This window comes from Dermochelys coriacea, chromosome 7 (genome assembly GCF_009764565.3).
Source record: "Dermochelys coriacea isolate rDerCor1 chromosome 7, rDerCor1.pri.v4, whole genome shotgun sequence".
NCBI lineage: Eukaryota > Metazoa > Chordata > Testudines > Dermochelyidae > Dermochelys > Dermochelys coriacea.
In genome coordinates this window covers 27,928,009-27,946,194 of record NC_050074.1, presented here as the reverse complement: position 1 = coordinate 27,946,194, position 18,186 = coordinate 27,928,009, and the positions used below count along the sequence as shown (strand labels likewise).

Sequence of the window (18,186 nt, the reverse complement as noted above, 5' to 3'; positions counted from 1 at the left end):
CCAATCTGCGTGACAGCCTGGCATATGGTCATGAGTTTTGGAAGAAGACTAAGAAAAATCACCAATCCCGAATAGGGAAGTGGCAAAAAGAAGAGTTTTGCAGAGTATTAGATGGAGCCTTTAGATCAAATTCATTTAGTGCCCATAATATCTATGTAGCCAAGCTAAGGACAGTGTACATCTTTAAAAAAATGTTTAGTGAATATTTCATTTATTTATTTGCCTATTTAAGCAAAGTTACTAGAGAGCAATTATCTTTCTTTCAATGAGAGATAACAGAGATAGAGATGAATGTGTGTATGCACAACAACCCGTTTCCCTATTGAAAAAATAATCTACCTTTGACTAATATACATCTTCTTTCTAGAGCTGTCCTGCTTCGAGAAGGTATTTTTTTTGTTGCCCTGGCCACCCATTCTTCCTATTATTTATTGACACTGCACTACCAATTATTCGGATTGCACAGACCACTTCCAACCTCAGCTTTGTGTGGGTTGATTTCTGGTACATTATTTCTAGATATTCAGTTATGTAAGTTTTAAAAAATGACCCAAATATATGAACAACATTAAAAGTTCTGACAGTGAAATAGTGTTTTTCTTTTCCTTGTGTGAAATGATCTGGTAAAATAGAAGCTGCAGAAATAATGCATTTTTTGTGTCTGTTTTCTCAAATGATAAATGCTCTTCGCTCTGTGGAGGAGTTCTGGGCTCTATGGAGGATTTCATCCTAAAGGAGGATTTCACTAACAGAATCAGAGTTTCAAATATTTCTTGTACTGTAGTAAATCAAAAGTTGCTTGGACTATTTGTACTCAATCTTCTTTAGAACTAGAAATCCACTTATCAGAGGAAGTGTTCAGCTGTGACCCTAACCTTTCATGAAATGATGTGCTACTCCCCGGCATTTACTTACTGTTAAGTTATTGAGACTGTAGCTCACGAAAGCTTATGCTCTAATAAATTTGTTAGTCTCTAAGGTGCCACAAGTACTCCTTTTCTTATTGAGACTGTTTGTTTTCCTTCTTTAGCAATGTAAATGTATCATTGCAGGCTTTGGAAAGAATACTGGTCCAAGCATTTCAATGTCTTATGAACTGAAGTAAAGTATAAAATATTGGAAAACCTATTTATTTAAAATATTGTGAACAGTGCCATCAAATATATTCACAGAGTGCAGAGAGAGCAGCTGAACAAGGTGTTGCTTTGAGAAACCATCCAGGATTGTAGCACTAAGTTTTTTTTGGGGGGGTAAAATAGAAAGGACATAAGCCCTGTGTCCTGTCCCTAACCCTTGTAATCGTGGTGGTTTGCTTATTTGCAGTTTTGATGGGACAGCTGCTGTTTTTCTCAAGATTGCATCAGAATGGAAGAAATAATCATATTTTATATTAAATTAATTTGAAATTAAATAAATCAGCCAATGCAACAATACAGAAGTTCATGGCTGCAAAGTTCCTGTTAAGAAATGATGGAAGTCTGTGGTTCAGACTGTCTCTAGTGCATTGGTGGGCAACCTGCGGCCCGTCAGGGTAATCCACTGGCGGGCTATGAGACAGTTGGTTTACAATGACCGTCGGCAGGCACGGCCGCCCACAGCTCCCAGTGGCTGGGGTTCACGATTCCCGGCTAATGGGAGCTGTGGGTAGTGGCAGCCAGCACGTCCCTGCAGCCCATAGACTGCAGGTTGCCTACCACTGCTCTAGTGGAAGGAGGAAAATCTATTTAAAATTGTGGCTGTCACTTAAGTTTTATTGTTCTCCACATATTTTTAAGAGTTTAAACTTTTCTGTATTTACCATAAAGCCAACTTTGTTTCTAGATCCAATCTACATTCCCAGTCTCATGCATAATGGGCATGTAGAAAAATTGTATATACATGCACAAATTAAAGCCAGTCTTCTTCCCATTAAACACAGTCACTAGGGTGCAAGGATACTAAAAACAGCTGAAAAGAAAAGGAGTACTTGTGGCACCTTAGAGACTAACAAATTTATTTGAGCATAAGCTTTTGTGAGCTACAGCTCACTTCATTGGATGCAACTAAACTGAAACCTAAAAACAGCTGGTGGTCTTTCCAACCACAGAATGTCTCCATTTTTGGAATCTTCTGCCTTCAGCAGCAAAAATAATATAAGAAGTATTTTTAAGGCAATGAAACTGCTGATGCAAAATACATATCAAATTTCCTGCAAATGAAGTAAATACTCCTAGTTTGATGCAAATTCATAGAGGCTTCCAACAGTCAGCTAGACATATCATAGATGTATGGTCTTTTCAATGAGAGCTTAAATAATATCCTCGATTTGCTCCAACTCTTTCTGTATGTTGAAATATATTCATGTGTAAGGGGATTTTATGGGTTACCATACTCCTAAGGGCAGCTGACCATCCACAGAAGCCATTACCTTGTATCCCTCTGCTTTGGATTCAGTGCATTTCAGTGGTCTGGGTTCTTAGTTATTAACTGGTGGTGCCTCCACCTGACTGTTTAAGGTAGTCAGGAACCCTTCTGTACCTCCCTTTGTAGTTTCAACCTGTCCCAGTACTTACCTTATGACTAACCTGATATGTCGTACATACGCTCTTCTGAACCAACAATCAATGTATACTTTATTTACAAAAGGAAATATAGAGGACTCATATAAGGGGAAGGAGAAGATGGTTTTGGATTGGGTACACCAGTAACACTATATAACCCCCCAAGTAACAACTTCCAGGGTAAATTTCCCTGGATTCATGAATCTAGTTTATTTCACATCAGTGGGCTCCATAATATGGAGGAACCCACATACCTCGAGGCATTGCAGGCCTGAAGACGCTTGTGTGTGGTGAGGGGATGGTGTCAATTTGCCTAAGGTGCTAACCTCTATGCAGCAGCAATAGGTGTTACTCACAGTGGGGAAAAAGGTGTAGGGGTCTCCTCTGTGTTTCAAGATCGGTTGTTCTCCCCGAGAGTAGTTTGCCAACCCCCTTTCAGGGCAAATTGGCAACATCATTGCAAGGGGTGACAGCTGGGGAGTGCCACTGTTTCCTCAGGCAGGGGGAGGCAGTCAGAGAGCACCTGCACTCCTCTCAGGCAAAACTGTCTTCTTCTCATCCCCGCCCTCCGATTGGCTGAGTCAGTCTTCTATCCCCAAGGTTTGCCCAGTCACGGTTGGTGAGGTGAGCATGCTGCAGTCTTCCCTGTCTCTCATCTACCCACAACAAACTTGGCTCCCTTTTTCATCAGACCCACTAACCTGGGTTACAAATGTTAATTAAGACAAATGAAAGTAACACATATGAACAGACATCATTGTAAAACTAGACTTGTATTACACATATTAGTTTGCATTTTCTCCATCGAAAGCAGAAGAAAGCCTAAATCATCCACTTTTATTTTAAGTCTGTAAATCCGTCTTTTTAAAAAGCACTAATCACTTGAAATAGAGATTTTTAGAAATAGTTTCTCACAGCAGACTGATAGATTATATCGCATAATACTGGGAGTGACCAGAAAAAATTGTTGATGTCTTAGAGTTGCATCAGTCAGTTTCCACAAACAATAATTTTCTGGTTTTCTTCACTTGATAGAACTCATTGATCTAACCTTGTTATGACCTGAAAACAATCTCTTCAAGCAATGCATTTAAGATGACTTTCCAGGAACTCAAAGGTCAATTGTTAAGAAAACACTTATCAGAATCGGATATGTTAAACACTGATCATGCAGCCTGAAAATAAGCATTTCAGGGAATTGCCTCTCTACTTGATGACCTAGTGATATAATAAGCACAGCAGTTCTTCAGGGCAGTCTCTTTAGATCTGGATTTATCAAAAAATATCACTGAGAAAAGATGGCAGTTTTTAATGGAATCAGTTCACTGCAAAGCTTTTTCAGCATACTACTTTTTAGCACAATTTATATATTTTACAATATTCTATCACTGCCTACTGTGGACTCTGTTCTTCCACTTGCTCTGATCAGTGAAAATGAAGTAGTTGCTGTGCATGGATAACAAGCTACTTTATGCTCATTTGATCAAAGTGGGTAGAAGAACACAAAATTGGGATTAGTTAATTATGTAAAATGGCATAAATACCTTTGGGGAATAGTAACCTAAATTCTGCTTGTTCTATTAACATGGGAGATTAAAAAAAAAAGAGCAGCATCAAAAATCAGGTTGGTTTAAATGAAGCTTTTCAAAGGTAGTTAGTTTAATTAATAGACTCCTTTTGAAAAGTCTATTAGAACAAAATTGCACAACAGTAAGTCTTTAGTATGTAAAACTGCTGAAATGGCGATGTTCTAGAAAATCAGAAGTTCATAGTGCACCTAGAAGTTACCTGAGAAATCTTATATTTCTATTGCTCTTTGTGATATTAATTCCATGGGCAAGTTTTAGTTACAAAACTTGTTAGACAGTAATTAATGTCATTGGCTCTGATATTTAGTTGATTCCAGGAGAGTACTACAGCTGCTTTCTCCCATGGATATTGATCAAAAAGATTATATAGTTCACAAAAGGTCCCATCTAAATAGGTCATTAGACATGTAGTCAGGCTTAAGTGAAATTCTTTCTGAAAATTTTAGTATGGCAAAAGAGAACCCTTCTTGCTATATGTGTCCTGAGCTTGTACTTACTGTCCATCACTGGAATTTACTCTGTCTTGAAGAACTACGTGACTCCAAGTATTATCAACTTTTTTTTTGGTTGCACTGTCTCTGCAGTCTCAATATGGTATTAAAAATAGCTGTGGCATTCGGTCTTCCCTCAGACTAACTGTGTTAACACCAGTAGAGCTGAACTGATGTTACCAATGGTGGGAAACTTAAAAAACAAAAAAACCCATCTTCTTAGTGTAGATAGGTCTTCAGAGAATGATAAAAAGGTTGCCTTGGGGCACAAAACAGTTGTACAATGATACTACATATTGTTTTGTCCCCCAGCTTGCTTTTCTTTCAGGCATCCATTACTCTTTTTGCAAAAAGGTTGGAATTGGAAATGGAAAATTATTTTATATGATTGCAAACAAAAATAAATGCTACAAAAAAATCTGCAGATATTGGTTTGAATGTTTAATTCACTTCAGCTGCGTTTACTTCCTTTTTATGTTTCTTTAGTATGAACCCTTGTGCAGTTCACCTTTCCTAGCATGAATGGTCACAGAAAATGATATTTTGGGCTCATAAACTCAAATGGTCTCAGAAACCAAATTCCAAGTAACTTGATTTTAAAGTGTTATGTTAATTGACTGACTGAATTAGGGAATGAAAACAATTTCATGTCACTTTTATGTGACTAGTGAAACTGATTAAAAAGCTTCAATTTGGGTTTTTGAATATTGATCTAGTTATAGAATAAGAGGAAAATCACCCAAAATAAAATAAATAAAAAAATTGAATAAATAAATAGGATTAAGCTGAATAAATTCAAGAAAATCTTGTTTTGTTTGTAGCATTCCATATGTAGAAAGAGGCAAACACTTGTCAAATATTTTTGTAACAAATTAACTGTTTACTCACCTTTAGTATAAAACAAGGTCAAACTTATTTGCAACTGGGATAAGTTACAATATGTACATTATTTGTTTTAGTTTGTCTCTTTTCCATGAGTTACTATGGAAATATTTAGAATTCTGTAGCACACAGTAGCTCAGTATGTCTCTGCCAGCCTGAACCAGATAAAAGAGGGCTTCTCTGGTGCTTCCTAGGGTATAAATCTGTCTCTCTTGGTCAGCAGGCAGGGTAATGCTCCCTGCCCTCCCCCCAGCTCTTTCCTGCTTCCTATAAACTTTCCCCCTGTACTATGACTGTAGGGTGAAATCCTTAAAAGGGCAATAACCTTTTGCTTCTGTCCAGCTAGACAGGGATGTTGGATGCCATGTTGAGCTGTGGTGAGTGCATTGTCTTTAAGAAGATACTCTATCTTAGAGGATTGTGTCATCTTAGGATGCAGTAACTGGGGAGTGCAATACTGAAAATATTTAAACATTTGGTTAAGGCCTTCATTCTGCAAAGCATTTAAGCATCTATTTAAGTCAGTGGGACTTAAGCATTCGCTTAAGAGCTTTGCTGAATCAGCTTTTCAAGAAGCATGTGCCATATTTATTGTATATTTTATGGGTTGGTGGTCAAAATTGAAAATACCAAATTTTGAGCTGCAATGCTTTTAGTCACATGATAGTACTTCGATTTCCTGAACCAGTGAGCATAACTCTTACAATGAGATTTCCTGGAAGAATTTGCTTCCTGTGAGTGGGTGAGTCAAATGGGACTATTCATATAAGTAAAGTTGTGCACATGCTTAAGTGTTTGCAGGATGAGGGCATTAATTTGCTAATTTTGAAAAGTCTTAACTTTTACTGGCAGTGCCTGAGCTTAAGAATGCTGGATGGAGTATAGCATAGTGTAGAGATTAAAAAAAAACCCACTAATTTGTAGTGGAGCATAACCACAAACCAAATGATATTGCCTTTCTTCACTTTGAATGTGAGCTCCTCAGAGGAGAGACTTTTTTCATATTTGTCTCTATCATATGGTCTACCATTAAAACAGTAATATATTCAACAGCAAGTATTCATATATTTCTCATATATAAACCTATTCCTCATTAGTATTTATTTTTTAAAGTGTCCCACCATGATGCTTGCACGTCTTTGATAAGTAGTTGTGTATCTTATTACTGTAACTCTTATGCATCCTCCTTGTATCTTAAATGAACTTTGATGGTAAACTCTTCAGAGCAGGAACCTCACATTACTTATCTGTTCGTGGAGGCATCTAATAATAATAATTTAATAATAAATAATTAATAATACACTTCTGTTCCTGATGAAACTATGGATAATTCAATATCATTAATATCTAAAGGATATAATACATGATATTAAATTGGATGGTTTCATCCCTAATTGCATACTACAGTATTCCTCTTGCCATAATGGGAGTTTTGCCAATTACTTCATTCATAGCCAGCTACAGTAAGCCCTAAAAGAGAGGGAGTCAGATTACAAAACCATAGCCTGATTATGAAAACCTTTATGGTTGAGTGTATTGACTATAATGGGATTATTCATGGTGGGAGGGAATACACTACCATCTTCAGGAGTGATCCCAAAGAAAATAGTTTTATTGTAAACACCAATACAGAAATAAAATTCAAAATGTTGACATGCATAAAAGAACAAAAGGAGGCTAGAAATGAATGGCTGACCTGCTTTTGGGATGTATTTCTCTCCATACCTGTCTAATTCTTATTCATGCCACCAAGAGTTACTTGTGCATATATGTGCATTGAAAAGAGACTACAAAGCAGGATTCATCCTTATTTGTTCCTGTCAAAGGGCACTTTGCTGTTTAGGGGTAGCCATATGCATGTATATAAAGTTAAGCACATGCTTGCATGGTTTTCTGAATCAGGGCCTAAGAAGAGCTATTTTATTCAAGTTCTGTTTGATCTTAGTTGAAGGAGGCTAGCTCTGGGGCCCTAAAACTAGAGGGGACTAGGGATGTATCACTCGTTTAAAATAAGGTCTTTTTGTTTATACTGTTTGCTGTTATGTATGTTTGAGCAGATGTGGCTTTGTTTTGGTTCCTTTCCCCACAGTGGAAGGGATTAATACATTTTATTCTATTTTTCACTATTGGCATTCTGGATCTAACAGATCCATCTCAGTAAAAGTGTTTTTGCATTAACTAGCCCTCCAGTACCCAACTGAATACCAAGGAAATGTACAGAAGCTAGAGAAAACGGAGTATGCATCGAGTTACAAGTTGTCAGAGTTTCAAGTAATTTCCTTTTACAATTTTACTTTCTTGCAGAAATACAAAGAATATGAGAAGGATGTTTCAATAGAAGAAATTGATGGCCTTCAGCTTGTGAAAAATCTCGCAAAAAGTATGGAAGAAATGTTTCATAAAAAGTCTGAAGCTGTACGGGTAAGTAGTAGATCATTTTGCTTTAATATTTTGTGCAGTTGTACAAAATGTGTCAGTAGCTTAGAATGTTGCATCTATGGTAATTGAAGATGAAGATGTAGAAAGTACCAGAAGACTTCAGAAGTGCTTTTAAGGTCCAGCTCTCAGAAGTAGATGAAAGTTGATTATACCATCAGTAAGATAAATTTGGCAGTGCATTTACCTATGATGATCAGGTAAAAGCTTTGCATATGTGGCAAGCTTTGAAGTACCAGTTCATTACAAATATTCTGAAAGTGTCATATTTGCTGATAAAATGATAGTATACATATATTTATATTAAAATTTATACCAACCAAACCAGAATTAATTGCAGTACCCTGTAGAACAATAAAAATATTTGAAGGGATCTGCCTAGTCTAATCTCCCTTGATTGAACAATCTGAAACATTCTGATTGCCCCCCTCCAAACCCCCAATCTGTGGTAAATGCGTAACAAAGGCTGGCAAATGTGTCTACTGTACATAATTTTCTGCTTGCCTCTCACTGCTGAAACTCCTCTCCACAGCAATGTTTATAAAGGGTGGAGTGGCACTTTTTATGTGTTCAGAGTCATATATGCTGATTTTAGTGACAAAAATAAATGTTTTTACCACTTTTGATTCCTGTTAGCTTTGCACAACCCACACAGCTGAGAGGGTGAGCTGTATTGTGTTTCTTCTTGGGTATCATCAACAATTGTTTATTAACTTCCATTCATTTTTATATGTGCAAAATGCCACCCACCTGCATAAATGGGTAGGGGAAATTGATGGGGCCGGCGGTGAAAGGGGGACAGTCCCAGAGGCAAGGGATGGAGACATTCACTAAGGGACAGGACAAAAGGTAGCTCCTCCTCTGGGAGTCTCTTGCACTCATTGGCTGGCTGGGGGAGAGGGGTGCCGATTGGCCAGCATTTCCCAGTGCCTGGGCCATGTGGAATCTCTTTTGGCTCTGTTCCAGCAGTGTTACTCACCAGATTGCAGCAGCAATTCTCGTCGTCCTCCTCAGGATATAAAAGAAGATGGGTGAAAGTAAATAGACAGGTTACCAAGATATTCCTGGACATAGGGGGTTCAGTGATACAGCACAGGAACATCTATTACAATCGGCCAGAAGTTTTCAGAGTTGATGGTGTACATTTGTTAAATGGAGGTGCTGACCTAGGAGAACACTCAGTGGCTCTCAAACTGTGGGTCAGGACCTCAAAGTTGGTGAGGACCCCATTTTAATGGGGTTGCCAAGGCCAGAATGAGACTGAAGCCTGTGGGCAGTGGGGCTCAGGTTCTGCCTTCCTGTCTGAGGTCATGTAGTAATTTTTGTTGTCAGAAGGGCGTCATGGTGCAATGAAGTTTGAGAACCGTTCTGAGGCATCTATTGGGCAGGAATTGATACCTGGAGGTGTGCAGTGTGTTTGGGTCTGTGTGTTGGGGGGTGACCAAGGTAGTTGCTGGTGCCCCCTTTGGCTAGTTTCCTCTGTGGTTAAGGTAGGTAAAAGATCTGGAATTTTGGTAATGGGCCTTGGGCTCATGTGATAGGGGGAGACCTTGTGGCCATCTCAGGCTGAGGTCCTCGCCCTGCTGCACCCTTTGTCCCCTTCAGGGGCAGAGGGTACTAGGATTCAGAGAGAGCTGAATCATGTGGGTAAGCTGAAGAGAAACTACCCTCCTCTATGGGTAAGGTCCCCTGGACTGGAATCAATTAAATGGCTAGGATAGGAGAGTATCGGTGGTGGATAGCTCCCCTCCTATGTGATAAAGTTTAATAAAAGTTGTGGCCTGCCACTAAATTCTAGGCATATGTCTGTCCTCATTTTGCCCTGTGTCCACATCAATGCACTGAAAGTCCTGAGGTTCCAGAAGTGTCACTGAAAGCAGCAGTTGAAGACACTGGGGTTTCACTGGTGTGACTGAAGTCAAAATTTGACTTGCAGAACTGTTCTTGTGCACGATCAGAAAAAGTAAAGAATTCTGCTAGACTTCCAGATTCAAGGTTGAGTTTTCTGGGTTGTCTGTAAAATAAAATGTCTTTTAACCTATAAACTGAACACACTTGACAGGGAGACTCTGACAGATTATATACATAAATTATATACACAATGCTATTTTTACTGCCCCTTTTTAGAGCAGAACTGCACTTGAACATCTTCTGCGGGGAGTTGCACAATATTGATTGTGAAGGGATCAGTCTCCTTATTTCCTAGCAGAAGGAGTACTGCTTTGAGATCAGGAAATGTGGGGGGAAAAAAGCATCAAAAGAGCTCCACTAAAGCACTTCAGTGCAGCACTGCCATTTGTAGATACTAGTGAGTCGCAAACTATGGGTAACGAAAGACAATGTCTGTTTACAGGAATGGGGAATTAATAGGAAAGAGCAGTTGGTGTCTGTCTCAGCATTGCAGTGCATGTTCTCTAATTTGAATTTGTGTGGTGTTTAGAAATGTTTTGGCTCCTGTTATAGTCATGGTCTTGATATCTAAGATCTAATGTTTTATATGGACCATAATGCTTTGCTCTGAGTAACAGTCCGCCAGACTTCTGTGACATTAAAGCAGAAGAACATAAGAACGGCCATACTGAGTCAGACCACAGGTCCATCAATCCCAGCATCCTGTCCTCTGACAGTTGCTAATGGCAGGTGCCCCAGAGGGAATGAACAGACAGGTTATCAAGTGATCCAGGCCCTATCACCCAATCCCAGCTTCTGGCAAACAGAATACACTATTGTGCAGGGGTGGGCAAACTATGGCCTGAGGGCTGCGGTCCTCCAGACATTTTAATTTGGCCCTCGAGCTCCCGCTGGGGAGTGGAATCCGGGGCTTGCCCTGCACCGCATGGCTCCCAGAAGCAGTGGCATGTCCCCCGTCCCCCCCGGCTCCTATGCGTAGGGGCAGCCAAGGGACTCTGCATGCTCCCCCCGCAGCTCGCATTGGCTGGGAACTGTGGCCCATGGGAGCTGCAGGGGTAGCGCCTGCAGAGAGGGTGGCGCACAGAGCCACCTGGCCGCGCCTCCGCATAGAAGCCAGAGGGGGGACATGCCACTGTTTCTGGGAGCTGCTTGAGATAAGTGCCATCCAGAGCCTGCACCCCTGACCCCCTCCTGCACCCCATCCTGCTGCCCCAGCCCTGATCCCCCTCCCTCCCTCCAAACCCCTTGGTCCCAGCCTGGACAACCCTCCTGCATGCCAACTCCCCAGCCGGAGCCCTCACCCCGCCCCTAATTGAGCCCTCACCTCAACCCCTAATTTCGTGAGCATTCATGGCCCATCATACTATTTCCATACGCAGATGTGGCCCTCGGGCCAAAAAGTTTGCCCGCCCCGGTATGGTGAGAAGAGGCTTTGGTGCAATAAAAGGTGGCTAGAACCCAGAGCTCCTGTTACATGTATGTCTTGTTTTCCTTAATCTTTAAGAAGAAAAAGTTTGCAAAACCAAATTTGGAAGTGGTTTTATTATTGAAAATCTTCTTAGTTCTGATTGCAAGATGATAGCTTTACTGGAAACAGTTACATAACATGTAGCCACCTTGGATATTTTGAGGTGACTGTTAGAGAGATGAATAAAATGCTTATTCCTGCTGAGGCTTAATGAGTGAGTGCTATGTTTTTGAAGTTATAATAATACATTTATAATGTGAAGGATGGCAGTTTGCCAGTTGCACTTCTTGAAAAGCTCTGAAATCCTGTGATACAATGCTAGTTCTATACAACTTATATCTTGTGCAGCAAATCTACAGTTAGCTCATCTTCTCTATGCTTCCACTTGAGACAAAAGCATGCTGCATTTAACTGGCCCTGGAATAATTTTTTTTAATATGTATATATTGCAGGATTCTGGTATTTATTTAGATTAATAAGAAACCGGTACAAGCAGACCTATGCCAAAGCTCAATTTCAAAATTGTAACCAAAATAAAATTTAAATTAACTTCTAGAGCTTAAACACTTGTAATCTGGTAAACCCCAAAAGCCTAAATTTCAAAATTGTAACCAAAATAAAATTTAAATTAACTTCTAGAGCTTAAACACTTGTAATCTGGTAAACCCCAAAATAATGGAAACACTGCAAAATTCCCCCCATACAACGTAATTGGGGCATCCATCAACGGGGTTCAAAATCCAAATATTCATAAAACGTTGCTGCTCTAATGGTACCACAATTTGATACAGTCCTAAGTACTAATTGAATGAACTGCAAGTAGTTGTCTCTGCCAAAAATCTACATTTTGAATGAAATAGTATTTCAAGTGACTGGCACATTATAATTATTTCAAACAGCATATTTTCAGCATTTAACAGAAATAGTGATCGGAGGCAGTCATTATTCAGAAAACCCCAGTAATGTAGACTGTTTAATCTGTGGGAAATAGGTTCTGATAAAACTTGAAAATACAGAAATAGAGTAAAGTGTAGTCCTTCAGATTTTTTTTTAAACACATTAACTTGTTCTCAGCTACTAATCAGTGTTGAACATTTTCCCCCCTTTTATATTCTGGCTTGATTTTATCTTTCTTTCTCATCGCTTTCCATAGTGATTAATTGATTCAGTGTGATTTTTATCATACTCATCCACTACTTGAATAACTCTTCAGTATGCAATTATCCTGTCACAGAAAGTCCTATTTTCATGCTGTCAGATGTGTAAAGTAAATGGGAAACCAAAAGTGCTAAACCTTTTGTCATCTGCTTGGTGATGTACGGTTTTATAGGTAACTTTCTTTACTATGCTGAACATTTACAAATAATTCTAGATCTAGTTAACATTAATGTATGGTTGCTGTAGTTAAGGACGTTCTCATTAACTAATATATCCCGGATGATCAATGCAATAGTTGATAGTTGGGTTAAGACTTAGTAATTTTGTTGTAAAATTGTTGTGCAATGCTTAAGTTGAAGTGACGCTAAGTAGGACTGATACAATGCTGCTAATTTTTAATTGTCTTTATAATAGTGAAGAACACATTCTAGTGCAGTGGTTCTCAGCCTTTCCAGACTGCTGTATCCCTTTCAGGATTCTGATTTGTGTTGGGTACCCTCAAGTTTCACTTCACTTAAAAGCTACTTGCTTACAAAATCAGACATCAAAATACAGAAGTGTCACAGCACACTATTAATGAAAAATGGCTGACTTTCTCATTTTTACCATATAATAAAATAAATCCATTGGAATATAAATACTGTACTTGCATTTCAGTGTATAGTATATAGAGCAGTATAAACAAGTCCTTGTCTGTATGAAATTTTAGTTTGTACTGACTTTAGTAATGCTTTTTCTATAGCCTGTTGTAAAACTAGGCAAATATCTAGATGAGTTGATCTACCCCCTGGAAGACCTGTGCGTACCCCCAGGGGAGCAGGAACCCCTGGCTGAGAACCACTGTTCTAGTGTATCTCATAAAGTCATCTACAGTCAGGCAGGGAAAAATCTTACTGCCGATATAAATGGGACAAATATATTGGGTAATTCAATAAAGGTTTAATTTTCCAGTCAAGCCAGTGTAGGTTGTGTAGTAACTTCTAGAGTCTTGCAAATTTTACTCCTGGGGGAATTCTGTGCCAAAAAATTAAAAATGATGCGCACAATATTTTAAAATATTTTATGCATATTATATTTGCCAAAATAACATGATATAATCACACCAGTTTCAATTATTTTGGTAATTTATTTCAAAATACCTATCAGCAACTGTCTGTAACAATATAGACACAAAAATATTCAGAAGTAGAGACTTAAAGAAACCCTTATGACAGCCCAGTTCCTGTTTCTATGCCCTCTCCCCTCCCAAGAGCCCAGCAGGATAACCATACCTCCCACCTTTCTATGCCCAAACCTCCTACCCGTCCTGAGCCCAGCTGCAGGGTACCCCCACAGCCCAGATACTCACACCCTGTATCCCTCAGAGCCCAGGGATCCAGAGGGAGAAAAGAGCCTGATGTTGAGTCCCAGGCTTGTATGGAGGTTCCTGCATGCCACCTCTTTCCTTCTGAGCATGCTGGGAACTGCAGCTGTTGGGAACCCTCCAGCTCCCACCTCCTCCCCAGGGCAGTGTCTTCTATTTGCAAGCTGGGATCTGCTGGGTTCAGCACCCCCTAGTGGCAGCCAGCAGCTATGTAGTCCATTTTTGTGGTAGGGCAATGGTGGGAGGTAATTCTGCACATAACATTAATTTCTTCACAAATTCTGCATTGTTCAGTGGCACAGAATTCCCCCAGAAGTAAAATTTAGCAGTAGCTGCTGCTGCAGCTGCAAGACACAATTTAATTCAATTGTAAGACAGGGAATATGGGTAGCAAGCTATAAGCTGGCAGCAATGCAGAGGGAGATAGCAAATGCCTCAATCCTAGGCGCCTTTGATGGTTAAACTCCAAGCAGCTGACCAGGTCTAACCAGTCCACTTCCTCCAAGGACTCCCACTCTTGCAATGTTAGGTTGCCATTAGGCTATCTTGTATTGATTTATCAAGTTATGGTTATGGCGTCTGGGGTCTCTGCCAGCCCACACAGGGGGCAGGAAGGGAGGACCACCTAGCTGCTGGCCCCATGGCCGAGGCTCTGTCCCTGGCCCCTCCCCCAGCTGTGGCCCCAGCCTTAGTCCCCCCTTGGAGCTGAGACCACAGCTCCCATTGGTTGGGAACGGCGAACTGCAGCCACTGGGAACTGCAGGAGTCCATGCCTGTGGACGGTCAATGTAAACAAACTGTCTCGCGGCCCGCCAGCAGATTACCCTGATGGGCCGCAGGTTGCCCACCACTGTTATGGGAAGTAGAAAATAAACAAACCAAAGAGGATACAGAGAGTTTATGAAGGGTAGTATATAAAGTGCTGTAAACTCAACTTTATTGTTAGGGGAATATTCCACCATCTTTTTACTAAAACTTGGGATACATCATTAAATAGCTTTTTAGTATTAAAGTTCCACTGTAAGTAAACAGAATCCTATCAAAACGATTCTTGCTTTACATTGATAAGATGAGAAATCACATATTGAGGAATGTTTTGCTTTAAAATAAATATCCTTGACTAGAAGAAAATGTGTTAAATAAAACAATTTTTATTAAGTTTTTTTTCCTCGTAGAGCTATGTGGTGTTCATTGCAGAACTGATTCCCATTATAGTTGTACTGTGAAAAGTAATTGCTGTTGTACAGTAATTCAATTTTTGTGCATTCACGCATCAGTAAACCAATGGGGTTTATCTAGAGAAACCTGGGACTTTAAAGCTTTCTATCACAAAATTTCACATGCATAGACACATTTTTCAAGGAGCAAAATATCAACATTTGCATTTAATAAACATTTACAATAGAGTGTGGATTTTTCCACAGATGATTTTTACATCAATCTTCAAAACTGCTAAGAGATACTATTAGGATGATTTTATTTTTATATGCACATAGCATATGAGGGGTGTGTGTGTGTGTGCATACATATGAATATAGTATACAAATATTGACTTGCTCCAAAGAAAATAAGAGTAAAATAGTGTCCAAGTTATAACTGGTTATTAAAAACAGGGACTTGAATATCTTGATGATGAATGTAGAATGAACATGGATGGATGGATGAATAGATGGACAGACAGACAGACTGTGGTAAATAGACCAAAGCTTAGGGCAATATTTAATAACTGAAAGAACTATTTTTATCCATAGTCTGTATTTTACGGTGTGCACACAGAGCCAATTTGTTTGATAAAGCTCAGGAAATAATTCACACTGAATAATTTATTTAGTGAGTGTAACCTTTATTTACATATTGTCCCCAAGCAGCTTACAATTTTCTTGAATGTATTTAGTATTTGAATAATTTTGGTCTGTAAATTGTTGGCAAGCATTTTGAGAATATTCAGTATTCTAAATATAAATGTGTTTAATTTTGATTGGACACATAAGATGTGGTTTCTTTTTCCTGATTGGATGAGGGTAGCTTTTAGATCAGGCCCCTATGTACATGCTTGAATTTACAATTTTTCTTCTGCTATCTCTGTCAATTTGCATTCTATGAATATTTTCTATTATTCACTTAAAGTTTGCAGTTTCTAAATAATGCCTCTGAACTTGTTCACTAGAGTATTCACAGAAAGCAAACTAAGACAAAGCTCAACAAGTCCAAAGAGGATTTCATTTTTGATGTATTCATTGTGTGTCTTTTGCAAGATTAACTTGGCTTTATTAATGTATTGGGTTGCACTTTAGAGGTTGTCTTCCTCACCAGTTTCACCTTCAGCAGCAATAGTTTTCAGAACCCCTCATTGATTGTTGGAGATGGAGGCTTGTGAAGGATGTGTGGCGGTAGGGTTGTGGGTGAGAGAGGTTGCAGCTCTCCAGTTGTCCTAGTGTGTCTATCTGTCTCTGAGCCTATTGGAGTTGAAGAAAGATAAGAGGACGTGATCCTACCCTGAGGCGGAAGTGGATGTTACCTCCACTCATGGGAGGAGATGGAGAGCCTGTGGAACCCAGTTAAAGATTAGAGATGAGAGCAGATGGGAGCCTGTGTTAACAATAGATTTGGGGAGTGTGGTGAGGAAGCTGTAAGGGAGAGAATATTCTGGAGATCCTGCAAATTTGTAGGGGAGATGGAAAAATGAAAGGGAAGATTAGCATGGCGATAGAGGGACAGAATATGTGAGAATAGTAGGAGAGAAAAGCATGTGGTAAATGAAAAAAGGAAAACTGCTAAAAAATAAAACCCTCACCATACAACTTTTGTTGGTGAATTTAATTAACTTAATTCATTTAGATGGTATTTTATTATTTCCATGACAGATGTTATATATCTCTTTAAGTTTGACTGAAAGGTGTTTGGTCTTAAAATAGCTGTCAATTTACTTTTGGTTTTGTAGATACTTGACTGGAATTGTTTGTGGTGTCTACATTTTTATTAGTAATTCTACTTGGCGGTTTTCATTTGTTTTGTTTTTGTCCTTTTCTTTTTCTGGGCAATTTAGACATCTCTTCAGAGTGGATGTTGTATGACTGTAATTTTGAAGTAGGATCAGTTTTTCCCTTGCTGCTATATGAACTTATGGACACCTAACTGAGTGCCAGTTCAGTTTCCTGAGTCTAGCTGTGCGTTTCTGATCACATATATCCCATTGAGGAGTGCTGTATCAACCCTCTTAAGTGCTACAGCAGCATTCAAATTGGTTAGGGTTGGTGATTTGCCTTGAATTCTACACTCCCCTGAGTGCTGCTAAATCATCTCTGCCTGGGATTACTTTTATCCCATGGCTCTCAATGGTAACTTTTAAACGAGCAAATCAAATGTCTTTGAAATGCACCAGCTTGCCCAAAAGAACATGTTTAAAAATAATATACAAGAGCTTTAACCTCCTCTCTGCAAATCATTCTGTTTTCTGCACTGTCGGTATAGATGCTCTTCTTTTTGAAATAACAATGCTGGCCGTTGTGTATGATGGATTTTTCCAGGTCTAATCAGGACCACCATTTTTTTATTGACAGGTTTCAGAGTAGCAGCCATGTTAGTCTGTATTCGCAAAAAGAAAAGGAGTACTTGTGGCACCTTGGAGACTAACAAATTTATTTGAGCATAAGCTTTCGTGAGCTACAGCTCACTTCATCGGCTGTCGCTCACGAAAGCTTATGCTCAAATAAATTTGTTAGTCTCTAAGGTGCCACAAGTACTCATTTTTTTTATTGTGATGCTACTCTTAAAAGCGGCTGTGTAAAAATGTCTGCTGTTTCTTAAAGATGTTAGGATCAAATTTGCTCAGTAAGTAAATGGAAAAGTTGGTTTATATAACTTCGAGCCCCTCAGGGCTCTGAAAGTCGAACTGAGTTCTTTCCTGCTGATGCACGGACCATTAGTAGAAAAGGATCTATGGGTAAGGCTAAGATTTTCTCATGGATATTTTTAGTAAAAGCTACAGACAGGACAAGGGCAATAACGAAAAATTCACGGAAGCCTGTGACGTGCCCCTGACTTTTACTAAAAATATCCATGGGGAACCTGGGCAGCTGCGCCTGGGCTGGGAGCTCCAGGTGCCCCCACTACCTGTGGGGGGCTCAGAGCTCCAGGGTCCCCCTCCACTGGTGGCTCTAAGCTGTGGGGGGTCCCCCTGACTCCTGTGGGGGCCTGGAGCTGCGGGGCTTCCCCCTGCCACCAGCAGTTGTCAGGAGCTCTGGAGTCTCCCCTGTGCCCAGGGCAGCTGGCAATGGCAGAGGATCTCCCCTGTTGCCCAGAGCGGCAGGGTGTCAGCCTGCCATCCACAGTGGTGGGAAATTGCAGG

At 39.7% G+C, this 18,186-nt stretch overlaps 1 protein-coding gene across 7 annotated transcripts in view; it reads left to right on the top strand.

Moving 5' to 3' along the window:
* Positions 1-18,186, top strand: part of CACNA2D3 (calcium voltage-gated channel auxiliary subunit alpha2delta 3) — a 732,114-nt gene that overhangs the window by 153,799 nt on the left and 560,129 nt on the right. For all 7 annotated transcript variants that reach the window (XR_006282707.1, XM_038411603.2, XM_038411604.2 and 4 more), the window contains one exon: positions 7,807-7,923. Coding sequence is in view for 6 of the 7 variants with exons in the window: in XM_038411603.2 (XP_038267531.1) it covers positions 7,807-7,923 (117 nt within the window). In the remaining variant the exon portion in view is untranslated. The remainder of the gene's footprint in view (positions 1-7,806; positions 7,924-18,186) is intronic.